Source organism: Ranitomeya variabilis, chromosome 1 (genome assembly GCF_051348905.1).
Source record: "Ranitomeya variabilis isolate aRanVar5 chromosome 1, aRanVar5.hap1, whole genome shotgun sequence".
Taxonomy (NCBI): Eukaryota; Metazoa; Chordata; class Amphibia; order Anura; family Dendrobatidae; genus Ranitomeya; species Ranitomeya variabilis.
Window position 1 is genome coordinate 1,113,598,775 of NC_135232.1, and position 24,923 is coordinate 1,113,623,697.

Below are 24,923 nucleotides of genomic sequence, written 5' to 3' on the forward strand. Positions count from 1 at the left end.
CTCAATAATAAACCCCCAGCTGACTTATAGCAGGTAGAACACTATGTCAGTAAGCCATCATTTATACGCCTTTATTTACTACTTGTCTCTTTCCTTTTATTTTAGCGCCAAAATAATAATAATAAAAAAAACCTGCTAGTATTATGGCGGGGAATCTCTTCAAAACTCAACACGGCCACAAATCCCTAACAACCAATCAGGTGAGAGAACCAGCCGCTTCCGTTCCCACCCACCAACGAGATCGAACCAATAGCCTTTCATCTTTCCCGGAACACTGCGCAGCGTGTGGAACATTCCAAAAGCATTTGTTTTTGAGGGGTGGCATGTATATCTATTACCCTAGAATGTTTTGTTTTAGTGCAGATAAATCTTCAAATTCATCAGCAAATTTTAGTTATTTCTAAAATATTTTAAGTTTATAAAACTGAGTCTGAAAAATAAAAAAAAAAGTGTTTGAGGGAGTGTATATTTATTTGAACTCCCCCTTCGGTTGCTCAGCAGTGGTATATTCTGGCATGGTCAGTTAAAGGCTCGGTTTCTGGCGCGCTTCGCTTAGTAGGTGGAGAGAGACGCGTCGTGAGGCTGGTTGTGTAGGAAGTATTGTAGTCATGTACAGACACCGGGAAAACCGCGCTGACGGCCGCCGGTAAGTTGTGTGCTCGGGAGGGGAACATGCTTTCTCTATAACGGCGTTACTATGCCCTGGTTGTTGTTTTTTTTTTTTTTTTTCAATAACTTTATTACAAATGTTCAGTTACACTCAAATGGTTATAAAGGGTAAACACAATGATTTTTAGGCGCCCTAAAGGAAAGTTTGTGAACTTGGGGGCTGAAATAGTGGCTGTGTCCCCACCGCCTCTGTAGGCCGGGATCTGCTCCCTATTAATGGTCCCAATCCGTTTTTAGAACCTTTTTGTAAATCCCCTTTTAGTCACTATCTGCAATTTGGACAATCCCTTTAAGAGTGGCTATGCATGGCTGTAAGTGCTCCTTTAAGGTGCCGTCCATTGTTGTGTATCTGAGGGGAAGGCATGTTTCCTCTACAGGCCTCTGTAGTAAGAGTACGGTAAGAAACTATTAGGCTATGTTCACACCAGTGCGTTTTTTGCCTTTTTTTTAATGCAAATTTTACAGAACCAGCAAAAGCTGAGATTTCGGATCTCGTGCAAGTTTTTTTTTTCTTGACTGATGTTGGAAAACTGCAACATGTCCCTTCAGTGTTTTTGCAGTGGGTTTTTTTTCACCCATAGAGAGAAAAAACTCCGGTATCAGGTTTTTAGTGCAAGAATATTAAAAGTTACATCATGAAGGGGGGGGGCACTAAATGTTATCAGCATGCACAAGAGGCAGCAAAAGACGTGCTATTTGTAATGCGGCTTCTTTATTGCCAAGAGAGCAGGTTTTGCCTGTAGAAAGAAACCACATGTGAACATGGCCTTAGTAAACTTTTTGTGATAAACTCGTGCTTCCTCCTTGAGCCATAACTTGTGCCGTAGCCGTGTTTTTTGGAGGGACGACCTGTAGTTTGGATTAAAACACCATCCGCTTTATCATAATGAGCTGAAAACAGGCCAAATAATCAGTCAGGTGAAATAAAGCCTTAAAATTTGTTGTTTATTTGCACACTAAAAGTACCGTATATACTCGAGTATAAGCCGAGATTTTCAGCCCAGTTTTGGGGGGGGGGCTGAAAGTCCCCCTCTCGGCTTATACTTGAGTCATTGTCCCAGGGGGTCGGCGGGGGCTGTCTAATGATTCTCACCTGCTCCTGGCGCCCCAGCTTCTTCCTGTACTGAGCGGTCACATGGTACCGCTCATTACAGTAATGAACATGTGGCTCCAGCTCCCATAGGGGTGGAGCCGCATTTTCATTACTGTAATGAGCGGTAACGGTGACCGCTCAGTACAGGGAGAAGCAGCAGCGCCGGGGAAGCAGGGACTGCACCGCACCAGGAGCAGGTGAGTATAACGGGGAGCACTGCGTGATATTCACCTGCTCCTCCTTCCGGTGCCGCTCCATCTTCAGCGTCTTCTGCAGTGACGCTCAGGACAGAGGGTGCGATGACGTGGTTAGTGCGCATCCTCTGCCTGAACATCAGTGCTGAAGATGGAGCGGCGCCAGAAGGAGGAGCAGGTGAATATTGAAAGTGCCGGGGGCCTGAGCGACGGAGAGGTATGTGATTTTTTTTTTTTTATATATCGCAGCAACAGCAGATGGGGTCTGTAAGGAGCATCTTATGGGGCCATAACGTTTCTGCAGCACTATATGGGGCAAATATTTTTATGGAGCATCTTATGGGGCCATTATTAACCTTTATGCATGATTATATGGGGCATATTTTAATATGGAGCATCTTATGGGGCCATCATAAACTGTATGGAGCATTATATGGGGCTCCTGTTTCAATATGGATATTCAAAAACACTTAACCTACTGATGTCTCAATTAATTTTACTTTCATTGGTATCTTTTTTTACTTTTGACATTTACCGGTAGCTGCTGCATTTCCCACCCTAGGCTTATACTCGAGTCATTAAGTTTTCTTAGTTTTTTGTGGCAAAATTAGGGGGGTCGGCTAAGGCTACTTTCACACTTCCGTCGGTACGGGGCCGTCGCAAACAGTCGGCCTGACGTACCGTCGGACGTTGTGCTAAATTTAGCGCAACATGGACAGCGGATGCAGTTTCACAACGCATCCGCTGCCCAGTGTGATGGAGGGGGGCGGATTTCCGGCCACGCATGCGCGGTCGGAAATGGCGGACACGTCGCACAGAAAAAGTTACATTGAACTTTTTTTGTGCGCTGGGTCCGCCAAAACACGATGGATGCGACTTGTGAAGATCCGTCGCTAATACAAGTCTATGGGCAAAAAACACATCCTGCAAGCACTTTTGCAGGATCTGTTTTTTTGCCCATAACGACTGATTGTGACGGAGCCCAGAAGACGGAAGTGTGAAAGTAGCCTTATGCTCGGGTCGGCTTATACTCGAGTATATATGCTAACTTAGCATTATGGTGCTGCCAAATTTTCTTTGTTCCATGGCTGTGGAGTAGGTAAGCCAAACCTCCGACTCCCCTGCCCTGGTCACTACTGAGCATGTACACAGTGCAGCACAGATTCATCTACGACCCCACAGCCCTGCCTCATTCACTACTGAGCATGTACATAAAGTGCAGCACAGATTCATCTATGACCCCACAGCCCTGCCTCATTCACTACTGAGCATGTACATAAAGTGCAGCACAGATTCATCTACGACCCCACAGCCCTGCCTCATTCACTACTGAGCATGTACATAAAGTGCAGCACAGATTCATCTCATCTACGACCCCACAGCCCTGCCCCATTCACTACTGGGCATGTACATAAAGTGCAGCACAGATTCATCTCTACCACTCCACAGCCCTGCCTTAATCACTATTGAACATGTGCACAAAGTGCAGCACAGATTTGTCTCCCCTAAAAGCCAAGATCCTTAATCAAGGACAGAACAGACATTTATAGGACATTTCATAACGTTCCCAAATTCTTATGAAAGCACAGCACTTCCTGCATTGTAGTGCTGCATCCAATTTGTTATATTTTGGGGGGGTCTGTCCATTTTATTCCGACCACCAAAATGGACGCCGACTCCACACAGCCCTTTGTTTAATTTATTGAGAAAAAAAATTAGATGTTAATAAACCATCTGTGTTTTACCGATTATATAATTTTATATAGGTAGAGAAAAAAATATATACAGTAGATGGGTAAAAAAAATAAGAATATGCATACACACGCACTCTTTGGGGTGGGATAGGAGAAAGCAATTTATACCAATATCTTTTTTTCCTTATTCCCTTTTTAAGAACTTAATCCTGCAATCTTACTCGCTTATTCAGTATACCGCGATGCCACACTACTGCAGCAGTGTTAAATTGAGGAACTTTTATGAAATCAAGCTAATTTCTAGCATGGCAAATACTGGGGTCTCTCAGATGGTCCTCATCTGCCATGGAAACTCATGGTTTATATCGTGTGATGGTTGCCACATTTAAGTCCCTCTTCTTTTTTTTTTTTTACCTAAATGTCTGACATGCTTGCCTGTTGCATTTAACCCCTTCATGACCCAGCCTATTTTGGCCTTAATGACCTTGCCGTTTTTTGAAATTCTGACCAGTGTCCCTTTATGAGGTAATAACTCAGGAACGCTTCAACGGATCCTAGCGATTCTGAGATTGTTTTTTCGTGACATATTGGGCTTCATGTTAGTGGTAAATTTAGGTCGATAATTTCTGAGTTTATTTGTGAAAAAAACGGAAATTTGGCAAAAAATTTGAAAATTTCGCAATTTTCACATTTTGAATTTTTATTCTGTTAAACCAGAGAGTTATGTGACACAAAATAGTTAATAAATAACGTTTCCCACATGTCTACTTTACATCAGCACAATTTTGGAAACAATTTTTTTTTTTGCTAGGAAGTTATAAGGGTTAAAATTTGACCAGTGATTTCTCATTTTTACAACAAAATTTACAAAACCATTTTTTTTAGGGACCACCTCACATTTGAAGTCATTTTGAGGGTTCTATATGGCTGAAAATACCCAAAAGTGACACCATTCTAAAAACTGCACCCCTCAAGGTGCTCAAAACCACATTCAAGAAGTTTATTAACCCTTCAGGTGTTTCACAGCAGCAGAAGCAACATGGAAGTAAAAAATGAACATTTAACTTTTTAGTCACAAAAATGATCTTTTAGCAACAATTTTTTTATTTTCCCAGCGGTAAAAGGAGAAACTGGACCACGAACGTTGTTGTCCAATTTGTCCTGAGTACGCTGATACCTCATATGTGGGGGTAAACCACTGTTTGGGCGCACGGCAGGGCTTGGAAGGGAAGGAGCGCCATTTGACTTTTTGAATGAAAAATTGGCTCCAATCTTTAGCGGACACCATGTCATGTTTGGAGAGCCCCCGTGTGCCTAAACATTGGAGCTCCCCCACAAGTGACCCCATTTTGGAAACTAGACCCCCCAAGGAACTTATCTAGAAGCATAGTGAGCACTTTAAACCCCCAGGTGCTTCACAAATTGATCCGTAAAAATGAAAAAGTACTTTTTTTTCACAAAAAAATTATTTTAGCCTCAATTTTTTCATTTTCACATGGGCAACAGGATAAAATGGATCCTAAATTTTGTTGGGCAATTTCTCCTGAGTACACAAATACCTCACATGTGGGGGTAAACCACTGTTTGGGCACATGGTAAGGCTCGGAAGGGAAGGAGCGCCATTTGACTTTTTGAATGAAAAATTATCTCCATCGTTAGCGGACACCATGTCGCGTTTGGAAAGCCCCTGTGTGCCTAAACATTGGAGCTCCTCCACAAGTGACCCCATTTTGGAAACTAGACCCCCCAAGGAACTCATCTAGAGGCATAGTGAGCACTTTAAACCCCCAGGTGCTTCACAAATTGATCCGCAAAAATGAAAAAGTACTTTTTTTTCACACAAAATTTCTTTTAGCCTCAATTCTTTTATTTTCACATGGGCAACAGGATAAAATGGATCCTAAAATTTGTTGGGCAATTTCTCCTGAGTATGCCGATACCTCATATGTGGGGGTAAACCACTGTTTGGGTGCATGGCAAGGCTCGGAAGGGGAGGCGTGCCATTTGACTTTTTGAATGGAAAATTAGCTCCAATCGTTAGCGGACACCATGTCGCGTTTGGAGAGCCCCTGTGTGCCTAAACATTGGAGCTCCCCTACAAGTGACCCCATTTTGGAAACTAGACCCCCCAAGGAACTTATCTAGATGCATAGTGAGCACTTAGAACCCCCAGGTGCTTCACAGAAGTTTATAACGCAGAGCCGTGAAAATAAAAAAATAATTTTTCTTTCCTCAAAAATGATTTTTAGCCCAGAATTTTTTATTTTCCCAAGGGTAATAGGAGAAATTGGACCCCAAATTTTGTTGTCCAGTTTGTCCTGAGTACGGTGATACCCCATATGTGGGGGTAAACCACTGTTTGGGCGCACGGCAGGGCTCGGAAGGGAAGGCACGCCATTTGGCTTTTTGAATGGAAAATTAGCTCCAATCATTAGCGGACACCATGTCGCGTTTGGAGAGCCCCTGTGTGCCTAAACATTGGAGCTCCCGCACAAGTGACCCCATTTTGGAAACTAGACCTCCCAAGGAACTAATCTAGATGTGTGGTGAGCACTTTGAACCCCCAAGTGCTTCACAGAAGTTTATAACGCAGAGCCGTGAAAATAAAAAATGTGTTTCCTTTCCTCAAAAATATTTTTTAGCCCAGAATTTTTTTATTTTTGCAAGAGTAACAGGAGAAATTGGACCCCAAAAGTTGTTGACCAGTTTCTCCTGAGTACGCTGATACCCCATATGTGGGGGTAAACCACTGTTTTGGCACACGTCGGGGTTCGGAAGGGAAGTAGTGACGTTTTGAAATGCAGACTTTGATGGAATGCTCTGCGGGCATCAGGTTGCGTTTGCAGAGCCCCTGATGTGCCTAAACAGTAGGAACTCCCCACAAGTGACTCCATTTTGGAAACTAGACCCCCAAGGGAACTTATCTAGATGTGTGGTGAGCACTTTGAACCCCCAAATGCTTCACAGAAGTTTATAACGCAGAGCCGTGAAAATAATAAATGTGTTTCCTTTCCTCAAAAATATTTTTTTAGCCCAGAATTTTTTATTTTTGCAAGACTAACAGGAGAAATTGGACCCCAAAAGTTGTTGTCCAGTTTCTCCTGAGTACGCTGATACCCCATATGTGGGGGTAAACCACTGTTTGGGCACATGCCGGGGCTCGGAAGGGAAGTAGTGACGTTTTGGAATGCAGACTTTGATGGAATGGTCTGCGGGCATCATGTTACGTTTGCAGAGCCCCTGATATGCCTAAACAGTAGAAACCCCCCACAAGTGACCCCATTTTGGAAACTAGACGCCCCAAGGAACTTATCTAGATGTGTGGTGAGCACGTTCAACCCCCAAGTGCTTCACAGAAGTTTACAACGCAGAGCCGTGAAAATAAAAAATCATTTTTCTTTCCTCAAAAAAGATGTTTTAGCAAGCAATTTTTTATTTTCACAAGGGTAACAGGAGAATTTGGACCCCAATATTTGTTGCCCAGTTTGTTGTGAGTATGCTGATACCCCATATGTGGGGGTAAACCACTGTTTGGGCGCACGTCAGGGCTCGGAAGGGAAGTAGTGACATTTGAAATGCAGACTTTGATGGAATGGTCTGCGGGCGTCACATTGCATTTGCAGAGCCCCTGATGTGCCTAAACAGTAGAAACACCCCACAAGTGACCCCATTTTGGAAACTAGACCCCCGAAGGAACTTATCTAGATGTGTGGTGAGCACGTTCAACCCCCAAGTGCTTCACAGAAGTTTACAACGCAGAGCCGTGAAAATAAAAAATCATTTTTCTTTCCTCAAAAAAGATGTTTTAGCAAGCAATTTTTTATTTTCACAAGGGTAACAGGAGAATTTGGACCCCAATATTTGTTGCCCAGTTTGTTGTGAGTATGCTGATACCCCATATGTGGGGGTAAACCACTGTTTGGGCGCACGTCAGGGCTCGGAAGGGAAGTAGTGACATTTGAAATGCAGACTTTGATGGAATGGTCTGCGGGCGTCACATTGCATTTGCAGAGCCCCTGATGTGCCTAAACAGTAGAAACACCCCACAAGTGACCCCATTTTGGAAACTAGACCCCCGAAGGAACTTATCTAGATGTGTGGTGAGCACTTTCAACCCCCAAGTGCTTCACAGAAGTTTATAACGCAGAGCCGTGAAAATAAAAAATAATTGTTCTTTCCTCAAAAATTATGTTTTAGCAAGTAATTTTTTATTTTTGCAAGGGTAACAGGAGAAATTGGACCCCAACAGTTGTTGCCCAGTTTGTCCTGAGTACGCTGGTACCCCAAATGTGGGGGTAAACCACTGTTTGGGCGCACGTCGGGGCTTGGAAGGGAGGGAGCACCATTTGACTTTTTGAATGCAAGATTGGCTGGAATCAATGGTGGCGCCATGTTGCGTTTGGAGACCCCTGATGTGCCTAAACAGTGGAAACCCCTCAATTCTAACTTCAACACTAACCCCAACACACCCCTAATCCTAATCCCAACTGTAGCCATAACCCTAATCACAAACCTAACCCCAACACACCCCTAACCACAACCCTAACCGCAACACACCCGTAACCCTAATTCCAACCCTAATCCTAACCCTAATCCCAACCGTAGCCCTAATCCCAACCCTAACCACAACTGTAACCCCAACACACCCCTAACCCTATCCGTAACCCTAACCACAAGCCTAATCTTAACCCTATTTCAAACCCTAGCCCTAATTCCAACCCTAACTCTAATTCCAACCCTAACCCTAAGGCTATGTGCCCACGTTGCGAATTCGTGTGAGATTTTTCCGCACGATTTTTGAAAAATCTGCAGGTAAAAGGCACTGCGTTTTACCTGCGGATTTACAGCAGATTTCCAGTGTTTTTTTGTGCGGATTTCACCTGCGGATTCCTATTGAGGAACAGGTGTAAAACGTTGCGGAATCCGCGCAAAGAATTGACATGCTGCGGAAAATACAACGCAGCGTTTCTGCACGGAATTTTCCGCACCATGGGCACAGCGGATTTGGTTTTCCTTAGGTGTACATGGTACTGTAAACCTGATGGAAAACTGCTTCGAATTCGCAGCGGCCAATCCGCTGCGGATCCGCGGCCAATCCGCTGCGGATCCGCTGCGAATCCGCTGCGGATCCGCTGCCAATCTGCTGCGGATCCGCTGCCGATCCGCGGCCCATCCGCTGCGGATCCGCTGCCAATCTGCTGCGGATCCGCTGCCGATCCGCTGCGGATCCGCTGCGGATCCGCGGCCGATCCGCTGCGGATCCGCTGCCAATCCGCTGCCGATCCGCTGCGGATCCGCGGCCGATCCGCTGCGGATCCGCTGCCGATCCGCTGCGGATCCGCGGCCGATCCGCTGCGGATCCGCTGCCAATCCGCTGCGGATCCGCTGCCGATCCGCGGCCCATCCGCTGCGGATCCGCTGCCAATCCGCTGCGGATCCGCGGCCGATCCGCTGCGGATCCGCGTCCGATCCGCTGCGGATCCGCGTCCGATCCGCTGCGGATCCGCGTCCGATCCGCGTCCGATCCGCTGCCGATCCGCTGCGGATCCACGGCCGATCCGCTCTGTGTGCACATGCCATAACCCTACCCCTAATTACCCTACCCGTAACCCTAACCCTACCCCTAACCCTACCCCTAACCCTACCCCTAGTTCTAACCCTAGTTCTAATCCTAACCCTAGAGGAAAAAAAAAAAAAAAAAAATTCTTTATTTTATTATTGTCCCTATGGGGGTGATAAAGGGGGGGGGGGTTATTTATTATTTTTTTATTTTGATCGCTGTGATAGAACCTACCACAGCGATCAAAATGTACCTGTAAGGAATCTGCCGACTGGCAGATTCGGCGGGCGCACTGAGCATGCGCCCGCCATTTTCCAACATGGCGGCGCCCAGCGAGGAGACGGACGGACACCGGGAGGATCGGTAAGTATGAAGGGGTGGTGGGGGGGTGGATCGGAGCACGGGGGGGGGGAACGGAGCACAGGGGGGGTGGGTCTGGGCAAGGAGGGAGCGGACAGGAGGACGGGGGAGCCGGCAGGCGGACGGAGGGGACCGGACCCCATAACAGAGGACGGGGGGGGCGATCGGTGGGCGTGGGGGGGGGGTACTTCAGTATTTCCAGCCATGGCCGATGATATTGCAGCATCGGCCATGGCTGGATTGTAATATTTCACCATTTTTTTAGGTGAAATATTACAAATCGCTCTGATTGGCAGTTTCACTTTCAACAGCCAATCAGAGCGATCGTAGCCACGGGGGGGTGAAGCCACCCCCCCTGGGCTGAAGTACCACTCCCCCTCTCCCTGCAGATCGGGTAAAATAGGAGTTAACCCCTTCACCCGATCTGCAGGGACGCGATCATTCCATGACGCCACATAGGCGTCATGGGTCGGATTGGCACGGGTTTTCATGACGCCTACGTGGCGTCATGGGTCGGGAAGGGGTTAAAAGATTACCCCTGTCCCCTGCAATACATTTTATCCCCACTCTTTAATGTTATATAAATATATTTTGGTTAATTTTCTGTGAAAAATTAAATATTTCTGTCCCCCCTTGTAGATGTGAAGCACCCACCCGCTGGTCGCAGGGGCGAAAGCGCCGATTAGATGGTGATTTTAGACGCCAAACTGATGAAGAGAAGACGATATTTGATGAAGAGAAGCCTTCCAGCACTTGTGACAAACGTCCCGACAGGTGAGATAAGTGTACATTCATCATTAGAGTTCTCCTTTATTTCAATTTAATCTAAATTCACTATTATAGGTGTATTCCACTTAAAGAAAAGCTTCCCAAATGCTGTAAATGCCAAAAATAACAGGATGTAGTTTCCTTCCTTGAGTCCAGTGCTGACTCCCTGCCACCGCCGCTCCGTTCTCAGTGTTGTAGCGGTGACGTCATAGTGCAATCAGTAGTCAATCACTGAGCTCAGAGGATCGAGCGGTCCACCCTGATGGCTGCTGAACGATCTGCTTTATATTGCAATTTTATTTTATATTTTTTTTCAAACTTGCTTTACTGGGGAGTTTGCTGCTTGTGCTATTAAGTTAAATATATTTGCAAACTTTACACTTTATTTTTGCTTTCTGCAATTTTCCGACTTGCTGTCAGCTGCCTGTAGCCAATGTAGGCATTGCACTATTGTAATCCTGGCACTGATGGGCGGCCATTACTCAATCTGTGATCTGTTAGGCTGATCTCTCGGCCTTCCTTTCCCATCAGCTTCACCACACCAGAGAGCCACAAGCCGGTGTCCAGATGTAAGGACTGGGGCTCAGCCGTAGAAGAGGAAGAACTCTTAATGGAAACCGTGGAGAAAGACTTGGCAAAGTAAGTCCAATATCTCATTTCTGTTTTCATATGGTTTGTCAGTTCCTTTTGGGTTTATAATCCGTTTACCGTATTTTTTGGATTATAAGTCGCTTTGGATTATAAGATGCACCTCAAATTTTGAGGAGAGAATTAAGAAAAATACATTTTTTAATAAATTTTGGTGCTGCTTATAATCCTTGCATCTTATTGCTTACCGCGGGGGTGGTGGCTGCAGTGAAGCGGGGACCCAGGGTCGCTGCTGGAGGAGGCCGGAGTGGGGTGATGCTCCAGGCCGCAGGCAGGGATGAGTAAGGTGCTCCCATGTGAGGCGCGCCGCTGCGGGGTTCTTGTGCTGCTGCCGGGTGTCTCTGGGTGCCCGGCGGTTGCTGAGGGTGTCTCCGGTGCCCAGCGGTGCTGTGTGGGTGTCCAGCTCTGCCCGGGGATCTGCCGAAAGTTTGCGACAGGCCAGAGCCCTGGCACTTCCAGGGTTCCACGTGCGCTGGTCTCCAAGAATATGGCTGGGGGTGGCGCATGCTATGATGGTGATCTTGTGATCAAGGTCTCGAGAGATGAGATTTCAGCTCTGAAATCTCTTCTGTCGAGATCACCATCAGCGCATGCGGCGGCCATATTCCCGGAGACCAGCGCACGTGAAGTGCCAGGGCTCTGGCCTGTTGCAAAATGTCGGCAGAGCGCTGGGCACCGGAGACACCTGCAGCAACGGCCAGCAACCGCCCGAGACGACCCCCCCCCCCCCCCCCGGTAAGGTATGCTCGCTTTCTAAGACGTACCCCCATTTTTCCCCCCCCAAGTTTGGGGGGGGGGGGAAAGGTGTCTTACAAAATACTGTATATCCTATCACAATGCGAACACGAGTCTGCAGGACGGTGCTCACCGACTATGCATCATCTGCATTGGTAAAAGGTAGTTTTGCAGCAGATTTTTTAGTAAAATCTGTTATATCTGAAGGACCAGGACATTTTTCGTCTTGCCACTTTAATTTCCTTCCCCTTCAGAACTTTGAAACTTGTACCTGTTCGATTGCTTATATTATATAATGTAATATCAGTGTTGAAATATATACACTGCTCAAAAAATAAAGGGAACACTTAAACAAAAGAATATAACTCCAAGTAAATCAAACTTCTGTGAAATCAAACTGTCCACTTAGGAAGCAACACTGTTTTGACAATTAATTTCACATGCTGTTGCACAAATGGAATAGACAACAGATGGAAATTATTGGCAATTATCAAGACACCCTCAATAAAGGAGTGGTTCTGCAGGTGGGGACCACAGACCACATCTCAGTACCAATGCTTTCTGGCTGATGTTTTGGTCACTTTTGAATGTTGGTTGTGCTTTCACACTCGTGATAGCATGAGACGGACTCTATGACCCAATAAGTGGCTCAGGTAGTGCAGCTCATCCAGGATGGCACATCAATGCGAGCTGTGGCAAGGTTTGCTGTGAGTCACCGTAGTGTCCAGAGGCTGGAGGCGCTACCAGGAGACGTGGAGCGGGCTGTAGGAGGGCAACAACCCAGCAGCAGGACCGTTAACCTCAGCCTTTGTGCAAGGAGGAACAGGAGGAGCACTGCCAGAGCCCTGCAAAATGATCTCCAGCAGGCCACAAATGTGCATGTGTCTGCACAAACGGTTATAAACCGACTCCATGAGGATGGTCTGAGTGCCCAACATCCACAGATGGGGGTTGTGCTCACAGCCCAACACCATGCTTGGCATTTGCCACAGAACACCAGGATTGGCAAATTCGCCACTGGCGCCCTGTGCTCATCACAGATGAAAGCAGGTTCACACTGAGCACATGTGACAGTCTGGAGACGCCGTGAAGAGCGATCTGCTGCCTGCAACATCCTTCAGCATGACCGGTTTGGCAGTGGGTCAGTAATGGTGTGGGGTGGCATTTCTTTGGAGGGCCGCACAGCCCTCCATGTGCTCGCCAGAGGTAGCCTGACTGCCATTAGGTACCGAGATGAGATCCTCAGACCCCTTGTGAGACCATATGCTGGTGCGGTTGGCCCTGGGTTCCTCCTAATGCAGGACAATGCCAGACCTCATGTGGCTGGAGTTTCAGCAGTTCCTGCAAGATGAAGGCATTGAAGCTATGGACTGGCCCGCCCGTTCCCCAGACCTGAATCCGATTGAGCACATCTGGGACATCATGTCTCGCTCCATCCACCGTCACGTTGCACCACAGACTGTCCAGGAGTTGGCGGATGCTTTAGTCCAGGTCTGGGAGGAGATCCCTCAGGAGACCATCTGCCGCCTCCTCATCAGGAGCATACCCAGGCGTTGTAGGGAGGTCATACAGGCACGTGGAGGCCACACACACTACTGAGCATCATTTCCTTGTCTTGAGGCATCTCCACTGAAGTTGGATCAGCCTGTAACTTCATTTTCCACTTTGATTTTGAGCATCATTCCAACTCCAGACCTTCGTGGGATATTAGTTGTGATTTACGTTGATTATTTTTGTTTTATTCTCAACACATTCCACTAAGTAATGAATAAAATTTGCTATATTTCATGCAGATATGTAGGATGTGGGATTTTAGTGTTCCCTTTATTTTTTTGAGCAGTGTTACATGTAATCTGCTACCTCTGGAGGGAAGCTTCACAAGAGGACTGGATTGACAGTCAAAGGGGATCTTGAGCAGATGCCTGGTTGATGATAATCAATCTGTCCCCCACAAAGTGGAAAAAAAATGTCATCCACAAGAAAATAAGCGAAGAAACTTTAGTAAAGTGCATAAAAATAATTTATTTCTTTGTTTGACAGGTACAGAAGAAAACTGCTTGTTAATGAGGTGGAACCAAGAGAGCGAAGATTGTCATCTGGGAGGTACGGGGCCTCATTCTATATGTTCTGTCCCAGGGTAAAAGTGTTGTGGGCTTTTGTGAAACGCAAGTGTTGAAATACAGTAACCATTACTTATCCACGATATCGCTCTCGGGTCCTGCGCTGAAATCACCCACATGATTGATGCAGCTACTCGCTGGCCTCAGCGTTTGTGCTGGACATGTCTGTGGTTGGCTGCAGCGGTGACACATCGGGGCACTGATACTTGTACCTTGTACAAGATGGGAAGACCCCATTAAGTCAGTCTGTACTGTTTATCCTTTGACTATTGACCCTTTCACCCCTGGGCCATTTTTTTCTCTCCAACCTATTGAGGAGCCTTTTTATTTTTTACGTACATGTTGTTCTTTAGTGACACCATTCATTTTCCAGTATACTTTATGGTAAAAATCAAACAAATTCCAAGTGTGGTGAAATTGCAAAAGTTAATTTCCACTAGTGTTTTTTTTTGGTCTATTTACTATGTTGACTATATGGTAAAACTGACCTGTCAATGATTTTCCAGGTCATCGTGAGCACGCAGATGGGAAGCCTTAATTATTTGTGGCGAGAAATTTATATGAAAACATTTTGCTTTTGCCATTTTCCGAGACCATGTTTTCATTTTTTTGTGATCTGGGCGAGGGTTTTTTTTTGTTCTTTCAGCTGATTTTTTTTTTATTTATTTATTTAAATATATCATTTTGGGGTAGATAACAACATGTTTTCATCGCCTGTTGCATTTTATTGCAATGTTGCGCCTGCAAAAAAAATCTGCCCTTTTTTTGATATATTTTTTTCTTCCATTACGCAATTTAGCAATTAGATTAATTTGTTTTATATTTTCATCAAACTTTCCGAATGCAGTAATTACAAATGTATGCAGTTAATTGATTTCAGTGGGGGTGGGATTTACTTTATTTAATAGTCCCCATAAGCTGTGATTGTCAGATCGCTTGTGTGGTACATAGCAGCCCGCATCAGTCAGGGACACTACATGTGAAGTGTATTTCCGGTCATAAAGGGGTTAAAGCCTGGTGGCAAAAAGCAAGACTGGGTCAATATTGGTTGCACTCAATTCTGTCTTTAATTTTCCAAGCTTTTTGAAAAATCCTAATTTATTTATTTTAATAAAGCTCTGATTCAAAGGAATCAAAAAGTTCTTCAAACCAAGGAGAAATGGAAACCGATCCAGCGATTCTTGCCAGGAGACAAAAGCAGATAAACTACGGAAAGAACACAATCGCGTATGACAGATACATACAAGCTGTGCCAAGGTAATAACTTTGTTATGTAACTTATCTGAACACTATTATTATTGTAGCACCATTTATTCCATGGTGTTTTACATGTGAGGAGGGGTATACATAATAAAAAGTACAATAATCTTAAACAATACAAGTCATAACTGGTACAGGAAGAGAGGACCCTCATTTTTTTATAGCGCCATTTATTCCATGGCGCTTTACATGTGAAAAAGGGGGGCAAATATAGACAAATACAAAAAACATGAGCAAAAAACGAGGCACTAATAGGTACAGGAGGAGAGAGGACTCTGCCCTCAAGGGCTCAGTGTGCAGGGGATTGGTGAGAATACAGTAGGAGAGGGTAGAGCTGGTTGTGTGGCGGTTCAGTAGGTTGAGGATCGCTGTAGGCTTGTCGGAAGAGGTGAGTCTTCAGGTTCTTTTTGAAGATTTCCGTGGTAGGCGAGAGTCTGATATGTTTGGGTAGAGAGTTCGAGTATGGGGGAAGCACAGGAGAAGTCTTGGATGCGGTTGTGGGAAGAAGAGATGAGAGTGGAGCAGAGAAGGAGATCTTGTGAGGATCGGAGGTTGTGAGGATCGGAGGTTGCGTGTAGGTCAGTACCGGGAGACCATGTCACAGATGTATGGAGGAGACCGGTTGTGGATGGGTTTTTATGTCATAGTAAAGGTTTTGAACTGGAGTCTCTGGACGATGGGAATCCAGTGAAGGGCTTGGCATAGGGGAGAGGCCGGGGAATAGCGGGGAGACAGGTAGATTAGTCGGGCAGCAGAGTGTAGGATGGATTGGAGTGGTGCTAGAGGGGAGGCCAGAGAGTAGGAGGTTGCAGTAATTGAGGCGGGAGATAAGGATGTGCACTAGCGTTTTTATGGTTTCACGGTCAAGGAATGCGCGGATCCTGGTAATGTTTGAGTTTGAGACAGCAGGAGGAGGCAAGGGCTTGGATATGTTGCTTGAGAGGGCAGAGTTGAGGATCACCCCGAGGCACCGGGCATGTGAGACTGGGGGAAAGTGAGCAGCCATTGACATTGATGGATAGGTCTGGTGGAGGGGCAGCGTGAGATGGGGGAAGATGATGAATTCTGTTTAGTCCATGTTCAGTTTTAGAAAGTGAGCAGAAAAGAAGGCTGAGATAACAGACAGTGTGAGATTTTGGTCAGTAAGGAGGTGAGGTCAGGTCCGGATAGGTAGATCTGCGTGTCATCAGCGTAGAGATGATCCTGCAAACCGTGGGATTCTATGAGCTGTCCCAGGCCGAAGGTGTAGATGGAGAAGAGTAGGGGTCCTAGGACTGAGCCTTGGGGAACACCGATACAGGGGGTGAGGTGAGGAGGTGGTGTGGGAGAGGGAGACACTGAATGTCCGGTCTGTTAGACAAGACGAGAATCCAGGATAGGGCCAAGTCTGTGATGCCGAGAGATGAGAGAATCTGTAGCAGAAGGGAATGGTCGACCGTGTCAAAGGCAGAAGACAGGTCCAGGAGGAGGAGGACAGAGTAGTGTCGCTTGCTCTTGGCGGTTAGGTCATTGGTGACTTTAGTTAGGGCAGTTTCAGCTGAGTGGTGCGGTCGGAAGTCAGATTGTAAACGGTCAAAGAGGAAGCAGGAAGAGATGTAGGAGGACCGTTCAAGATGGAGACTTGTTATGGCTCTTTGGGATTATCATGTCAAGTGCACCAAATAAATTATTTTGCTACATTAGCCCCTTTCCAACAAACACATTCTGTTTTGGTTGTGGCTGTATGCAGCATGAACCAAAGGGCCTTATGGCCTCCATCTTTGTATTCCCTTGGTCAGACAGCGGCCAAGCTTCATTAGAGATCACTTCTGGGAGGAATAAAGCAAAGCTTAAGTATTCCCAAGGGAAAATATAGCTACTCTGAAATGTTGAGAATAATTATAGGAAATTGGAACTGCATTACTTCCATAAAATATGGGTAAACGTTACATTATGTACATATGGAATATTTTTTAAAAATAGAACTGAAATATTTCTATAGAACTACAGAAAAAAACACACTTAAATATATTTTCTTAGCTGACACCTGTACACACTAATTTGGATGTGCTGGTCCAAATATTTTTCAACTCTGGAAAAGGCTGAAGCCATTTAGGTGGCTGAAATTCTGAGTTTTGCTTCCTAGAGAACGATGTGTTACTTGCTTTCCTTTGCCCTATATGTAAAATATTTTGTGCTATATTTTTTTTCTTGCCAGACAATCAAGACAGCAAAAAGTTCATCCTCGCACCCCAAATAAATTTAAGAAATACAGCCGCAGATCTTGGGACCAACAGATTAAACTTTGGCGTATTCAGCTACATGCATGGGATCCCCCAAAAGAGGATGCGGACGATCTGCAACCATTGTAAGGAGCTTAATTGCTTTTCTTATACTTCCTTCAATAAACAGAGGTGGCAATTTTTGCCTAGCATTACCTGCATGCTCATGTGTTCTGAAATCTGACATGATATAATGTTGGGGTTTAGGTGCTGGAGACACCTTGCAACTCTTGAAAAGGATGGAGGGTGATCTTGTTTGGTGGGTCGTCCTTCCACCTCTAACAATATATCCATTGTCCTGCTGCTGGAGAACATGTTGGCATCCCCTGCAGAAATTAGCTGAAAAATACTGGCTTCCTTCCACTGATTTTCTACACTAGGGGGACAGCATTTATCAGTGGCTCTTGTCCTGTTAACTGGAATATCTCACTGGCAAATGATTGCCCCATACTGTTTAACAGCTTTTTATATTTGTATTTATTTTTAATTTTTTTGTCATTTTTATAACATATCAATGATATACATAGCCTGTACTAAGCAGGACTAAGCTCCAATCATTGATAACAAATTTGAGTGGCATTTAAAGGAAGAGTGGCAGCAGAGCTCAAAAATGTTTTTTTTTATTTCTCCTCTCCATTGCGGAAATACTAACTTGTAAAGTTTAGATTATATATTAAATACAACTATATAGTTAACTCTGGGGGGCGTGTATTTCTTCCCCTGCATGAGGATCACCAATCAGAAGCAGAAGGTGTTGCATGGGAGAAAAGACCACGCCTCCTCACTGATTTCTGCAGCTACTGTGTAGATACAGCAATTATGTATTGCTTTAAACTCATCCTGATTGAAGTTGGTGTCTAAAATCTCATCTCTAACTTGCCAGAATTCTTGAGCAATTTATGCTAATTTGTTGAGGGTTTAAATGCCTTTTTTTTTTTTTGCCGCAACAAAACACCTGCTATTTTTTTTTTCAGTTCTGAAGATATGATGTGCGCAACCTCTGACCATGAATCTGAAGAGAACCTTGTAAGTAAAATATTAACTCTTAGAGGATACGTTCCCACCATGAGTTTGACACTTCATATTTACTGTGCAAAAAAAATCCAGCGTCTTACATTTCCAGCAAAGTGGATGTAGTTTGTAGAAATCATGTACTTATTGTGTTTTTTGTAAAATTACCTGGGTGCGGTTTTGAATGCTGCAGTGTGAATTTCTCTAGTGGGGAAATGCTGAGTTTTTTACTTGCGTTATGTGCGGATTTTCTTCATAGAATTGCATTACATTTGAAAATCTGTAGGTAAAAGAATAATTTAATGCTCGCTGTAAAATGTTTCTTGGAGCCTTCGTTGGTGGACACAAATAACCATGGGTGTATGCTGCTGTGGCTAGGGGAGGCTGACTCTATCCAAAAAAAATAGCTCCACAGCAGTGTACACCCCACCAACTGGCACAAAGCTCGTCAGTGAAAAAGCAGTAGAAGAAAGGAAAAAAACTATGTACAGGCCCATAGGCACAAACCAGGCAGGGTTTTTGTGTCTCCCAATGAAGGCTCTAAGATTTTAAGCTGAGTACCAAAAATCCTTCTTTATTGCTTCATTGGGGGACACAACCATGGTTCATCCTAAAGTGGTCCCGAGGGAGGGAACAGAATGATTGACAGAAAAATATAGGACGGACAGACGGCAGGCGACTGCCACTTACATGTCTGTCTTCCCAGGCGGCATCAGCCAAAGCTTGGGTATGTAGATTGTAGATTTCATGAGTGTAGACTACCATGGTAGTAGCCTTTAAAATCCAAGATGCGGAGGCCTGGTGGCGAACAACCCAGAAGGCTCCCACCGTCTGGGTGGAGTGATCTTACACCTGGAAGGGGGTGGTCTATCTTTAGCAAAATATGCCTCTAGTGTAACCGAGCGAGTCCAGCGGTAGATTTAAAACCAGGAGGACCCTTACGATGACCATCAAGGATGACAAACAAGGTGTCAGAATGATGGAAAGAAGCGATTCTTTAAAGGTAAAAACGTAGAGCTCTGACCAGGTCCAGCTTCTGAAGTGACCTTTCAGGGGGGATGAACGTAAGATGGGCAGAAAGAGAGGACGATGTCCTTGTTGATGTGGAATGAGGAGACCACCTTAGGAAGGAAGGGACTGGTATAGAACCACCTTGTCCTGATGGAGAACGAGGAAAGGAGCGACAAGAGCTTTTAGTTCAGACACTCTTCTGATGGATGTAATTGCTATCAAAAAGGCAACCTTCCAGGAAAGTGAAGAAGAAATGTCCTGAATGGGTTCGAAAGTAGGTTGCTGAACGCTTAAAACTAGATTAAGACCCCACGGGTCTACTGGAGGAGGATGTGGAGCCAGAGGAGCTGCTCCCTGAAGGAAGGTCTTGACCTGGGGACGAGAAGCCAGATTTAATTGAAAAAGAACTGACAGCGCAGAGACCTGACCCTTGAGGGGGGATACTGAGAGAAAGCTTGGAGTCGAGGCCTGACTGGAGAAAAGCCAGGATGGATGGGAAAGACACAAAAGTGGATTGTCTGTGCCTTGATTTTCTTGATGACTCTTGTGATCCGCTAGAGGAGAAAAGTAAGGAAGAAAATGAGACCATGAGATGACCAGGATGTCCAAACCAATTGCCCAGGGGGCTTTTGAGACCTGGCTATGAAGCAAGGCACCTTGTGATTCCACAAAATTGCCATTAGGCATATGTCAGGGGTGGCCAAGCTCTGGCAGATCTGATCGAACACTGTAGTTGAGGGACCACTCACCCGAGGAGTGACCCTGGCTACTTAGGAACTCTGCTACCCATTTTTCCATTTGCTGCACGTTCCACCCTTGTAGTTTATGTATGCCACAGCCGTGGCGTTGTCTGAATGCAAACTGGATGTCCTGCCAGTGGAAAAGGGAGAGGTGGATTGCTGATTTCCAGCAAATTGATGGGGAAGAGAGGCCTCTCGAGAATTCCAGCGACCCTGGACTATGTGATGAACGAAGACTGTTCCAAATCCCAAGATTGGTGTCTGTGATGACTACTTGCCAGCGGAAAGGAAGGAATGATCTCCTTGGTGGATCCTCTCCCCCACAATTCTACTATGTTGGGGACTGGATAGTAGAATGGAACAGTTTAGGGAAGATAACCCCTTGTCCAAAGCTGGCAGAAGGCTCAGCTGAAGGTGGCTGGCATGGAACTAGGCAAAAGGCACAGCTCTCAATCTTCCCCAGCATGCAGAACCTCTGAGAATGCGGAGATGGGTGCCTCACAGCGAGTCTCCAGACAGAGATGAGATCTTTTCCTCTGGAAGAAGGACATTGCTGCGAGCGGTATCTAGCATGCCCAAGATTATCAGGCGTTGAGTTGAAATCATGGAAGGTTTTTCCGTTTTGACTATCCAGATGAGACTGGCAAGAGTGTTCAAGGCGACCTGAAGACTCTGGCAACAGTCTTGGGAAGGACAGACCGTTGATTAAGAGATCATCCTTACTATCCCCGTGGATTGAAGAATGGCCATAACTATTACCATCACCTTCGTAAACACCTTGGAGGCTGATGCTAGGCCGAAGGGGAGAGCAGTGAACTGGTAGTGTTCCTCCTGAATCGCGAATGAGCAGAATTGGAGTTTGAAGGTTAGGCCTCCTGAATGTCCACCGAGGAGAGGAACTCCTTGGGTTCCATAGAGGTAATTACCAAAAGAAGAGGTAGTGATGGAAGTTTAGTGGTTTGAGGTCCAGAATCTGACTGAGAACAGTCCTTCTAAAGAACCACAAAAGAACAGGTACGATGACTCCCTGTCCAAAGGGGAGAGCAAATGGCCTGAAAGGAACCTGAGCTGGGAACCTTGGGGGATGGGACCTGAAAAAAATGACTTGTGGGAATGCAATCTTGTAGCTTGAGGTCTTGATCTCTGACCCAGGTGTCGTAGACCACTGATAGCCACGTTTCTTGGAAGAGTAGAAGACTGCCACCCACCCTGGGATGATTCCAGGTGAGATCCATCATGCAGATGAGAATCTATTGGCATGGGACCTTGAGGGCTTTGCACATTGAATGGGGAGGGTGTGAACTGGCCAGCAGAAAGGAAGTGGTTGTGGACCAGCCACAGGGAAAAATATACCATCTCATGGGAGAGCGCGTGAGCAGGAAGCTTCGCTCTGATCGGACGGTGTGCTCCTAGGAGAAGCTGGGGACTTACTTAAAAGGTGCTGTGGAACATTTGTGACGCATCGGTGTAGCTGGGTGCAGAGTCCACCAATGCACCCCTGCCACCCTGAATGTAGGGGACAGTACCTGATGAGTCCCGATGACTCCTCATAGATGAGGATGACACCAGGAGCCCCTGGGTGACACGAGGGTCACTGGAATATAACGGGCATCCTCCTTCCTGCAGTCATGGTTCTAGACGGTGCAGAAAACTGTGGACCCCTAAAAGGGGGAAGGCCCAGTCTTCCACCCGGCCCGCTCTAAGGAGAGGGGTGGGGAACAGACAAGGTCTGGTCATTGGGAATCGCCCTGAAACACTTGAGATGATGGGATAATATCCCAAGACAGGATGAGAAACTAGTTATCCTGCAGAAAAAACTTGGAAAAAGAAAGGGGAAAAGACTGATCTGGGATACTCCTTCTTAACACTAAGCTAAAACTGATGAGCATTGTGCCAGTCTGTGGGTGTATACTGCCTAGTGTCAGCCTCCTAGTGACAGCAGCATTAAGCGCTGCGGAATATGTTGGCGCTATATAAATAAAATTATTATTAAGGCTACCTGTGTCCCCCAATGAAGCGATAAATGCGTTTTCAGTGAGTTTCTGCTGCATCAGATGTTTTGTGGGGAATGATGCGGGCTCGGTGCCGGAGCCTGCATAGAAGTGGAGTAGACTACCTTCATGTATCTAGACATCCAATGTCATAACTTTTTCGAGTCATTTACTGGCCCAAAATAACTTCCTGAATTGGATAAATTCACACTCTGCAGACATTTCTACAGCAGCCTATTGTCAGGGACAGAACTATATATACAGTAATATCCCAGAGCTTTATCTATACTCTGACTCTAACCCTTGCCTTTCTTTGTTTTTAGTTTTCTGGCACTCCAACCAAAGTCAGGAAAGTGGAAGCGGATGGAGGATTTGATTTAAATGCCTGCCTAAATGATGGCGCTGACGATGACTTTGCTCAGTTAAGTGTCAGCTGATGGCGTTTCATGGATTTTTTTTTTATTATTCCTATACCTGTATATAGGGCTCCCTGAGGACGGAGCTCGTGTTCGCTGCTCGTTGTGCAGCCTTTATGTAGAACTTTACGCCAATCCAGTCCTGTGTGATGTTGGTGCCGGCAGCTATATATTTCATGGAGCACTTCATACTGGAACAGCCGTGCCGTCAATGCTTTACCTACTGCTCGGCGTGGATGCGTCTGGTGACCGTTGCTGGGAATTATCCATTTTTTTTTTGTCATATAACTGGTGTACTGATGTTAAACGTTGTCCAATATTAATGACACCAGGGTTGATCACAAGCCCCAAGAAAAGTCTTTGCAGGGTTGTATGTTTGGAGAGATTGCCACAGAGTGATGTTGCTTTTAATAAGTAACCTAAACTGGATTTTTTCTTTTTCACATAAAAAATGTAATGCCATTGAAATAATTTGCTCTTTATGCTCTGCAGCCCCAGTCCCACGTGACGGCTCTGCAGCCCCAGTCCCACGGGACGGCTCTGCAGCCCCAGTCCCACGGGACGGCTCTGCAGCCCCAGTCCCACGGGACGGCTCTGCAGCCCCAGTCCCACGGGACGGCTCTGCAGCCCCAGTCCCACGGGACGGCTCTGCAGCCCCAGTCCCACGGGACGGCTCTGCAGCCCCAGTCCCACGGGACGGCTCTGCAGCCCCAGTCCCACGGGACGGCTCTGCAGCCCCAGTCCCACGGGACGGCTCTGCAGCCCCAGTCCCACGGGACGGCTCTGCAGCCCCAGTCCCACGGGACGGCTCTGCAGCCCCAGTCCCACGGGACGGCTCTGCAGCCCCAGTCCCACGGGACGGCTCTGCAGCCCCAGTCCCACGGGACGGCTCTGCAGCCCCAGTCCCACGGGACGGCTCTGCAGCCCCAGTCCCACGGGACGGCTCTGCAGCCCCAGTCCCACGGGACGGCTCTGCAGCCCCAGTCCCACGGGACGGCTCTGCAGCCCCAGTCCCACGGGACGGCTCTGCAGCCCCAGTCCCACGGGACGGCTCTGCAGCCCCAGTCCCACGGGACGGCTCTGCAGCCCCAGTCCCACGGGACGGCTCTGCAGCCCCAGTCCCACGGGACGGCTCTGCAGCCCCAGTCCCACGGGACGGCTCTGCAGCCCCAGTCCCACGGGACGGCTCTGCAGCCCCAGTCCCACGGGACGGCTCTGCAGCCCCAGTCCCACGGGACGGCTCTGCAGCCCCAGTCCCACGTGACGGCTCTGCAGCCCCAGTCCCACGTGACGGCTCTGCAGCCCCAGTCCCACGTGACGGCTCTGCAGCCCCAGTCCCACGTACACAGTATCTGTTAATGCTTTCTCATTTAAGGGATCGTGCAGATGTCGCAGCACAATGGACTGGCTGCCAGTTTCCCAACCTGAACTTGAAAGCCCCATTATATGCTTTGGGCTGTCAAGTTTGGGTTGGAAGATTCGCAGCAGAGTTCTGCAGGGTGAACTCCGAAGATTACAGTTCAGGCTGCACAGCAGTGACCCCTGCTGGCAGGAGAGGAGTACTGTTGGCAATTGAACATTAAAAGAGATGTCATCAGGAAGTGAACTATTTATTTTTTTTCCCCATAAAACTAAAATTTATATTATGGCTCTGTTTACATGAAACTTCTGCCGTGCATCTGGGGGTTCTCTCCTAATCCACCTAAAAATGGGATTCAGAAGGGGCCATGGATTGCAATGACTTGAACGGCGTTTAAATGAACCATCTTTTTTGATTTTTCTTCTGAAAGGGTCCATTTCTTCAAACTTAGTCTTTGCCCGTCTAAAGGGACACTTTCACATGAGAAAACTGCGTTTATTTGTATTCCATTCACGTTGCTGCATTTTATGACCCCATTGGGGGGTTCATCTGATTCCCCTTTCTAGGATGGATTTTGGTGGAAACCTTGGACACGTCTGCAAAAAATTCGGTGTGAACAGGGCCTAATGAGAAAATAAAATCTTCCACCTTTCACACAGCCACTGGGGCCATTTTAGACTCGTACTTTCTGTCCTTTCGAGAAGTTTTCAATCGCCTCATCGCAGACAGGATTACAATAAGAACTCCTCTATCTACACAGCTGATGACACCAGCCACAACAGGCGAGGTCACAGCTCACCTCTGCCCCCTACCTTCACAATGACCCGCACATGCTCCTTAGATGCTTTACTGCAAAAGACGGGGTCACTCTGTTCAATGAAGATATCCTAAAACACTAGAATAGCCCTAGTTCAGTATGAAAACTGCAAGATTTCTAATTTTTCCCATGTATCAAAAAATAAAAAATTAATACAATTTACATACTATATGATAAAATCATTATAAACTTACTGATGACATTCCCTTTAAAGG

At 46.4% G+C, this 24,923-nt stretch overlaps 1 protein-coding gene across 2 annotated transcripts; it reads left to right on the forward strand.

The window, feature by feature from the left end:
- Positions 1-510: 510 nt before the first annotated feature.
- SLBP (stem-loop histone mRNA binding protein) lies at positions 511-22,977 on the forward strand. Of its 2 annotated transcripts, none has more exons than XM_077280203.1 (8): positions 511-646; positions 10,210-10,344; positions 10,870-10,977; positions 13,762-13,824; positions 14,958-15,098; positions 17,299-17,448; positions 18,337-18,388; positions 22,439-22,977. In XM_077280203.1, exons 1-8 carry the CDS (start codon positions 609-611, stop codon positions 22,550-22,552), a joined length of 801 nt encoding a protein of 266 aa, XP_077136318.1. In that variant the 5' UTR covers positions 511-608; the 3' UTR covers positions 22,553-22,977. The 2 variants fall into 2 exon arrangements, with proteins under 2 accessions (XP_077136318.1, XP_077136317.1); XM_077280202.1 differs by having other exon boundaries at positions 10,840-10,977; positions 22,439-22,692.
- Positions 22,978-24,923: the final 1,946 nt, after the last annotated feature.

Bases quoted from the DNA above. Each gene is read 5' to 3' on its own strand.
- SLBP (XM_077280202.1), top strand. From the start codon at position 609: ATGTACAGACACCGGGAAAACCGCGCTGACGGCCGCCG. The intron at 10,345-10,839 runs GTGAGATAAGTG...GTGATCTGTTAG, and splicing joins TGTGACAAACGTCCCGACAG to GCTGATCTCTCGGCCTTCCT. The intron at 10,978-13,761 runs GTAAGTCCAATA...TTTGTTTGACAG, and splicing joins GTGGAGAAAGACTTGGCAAA to GTACAGAAGAAAACTGCTTG.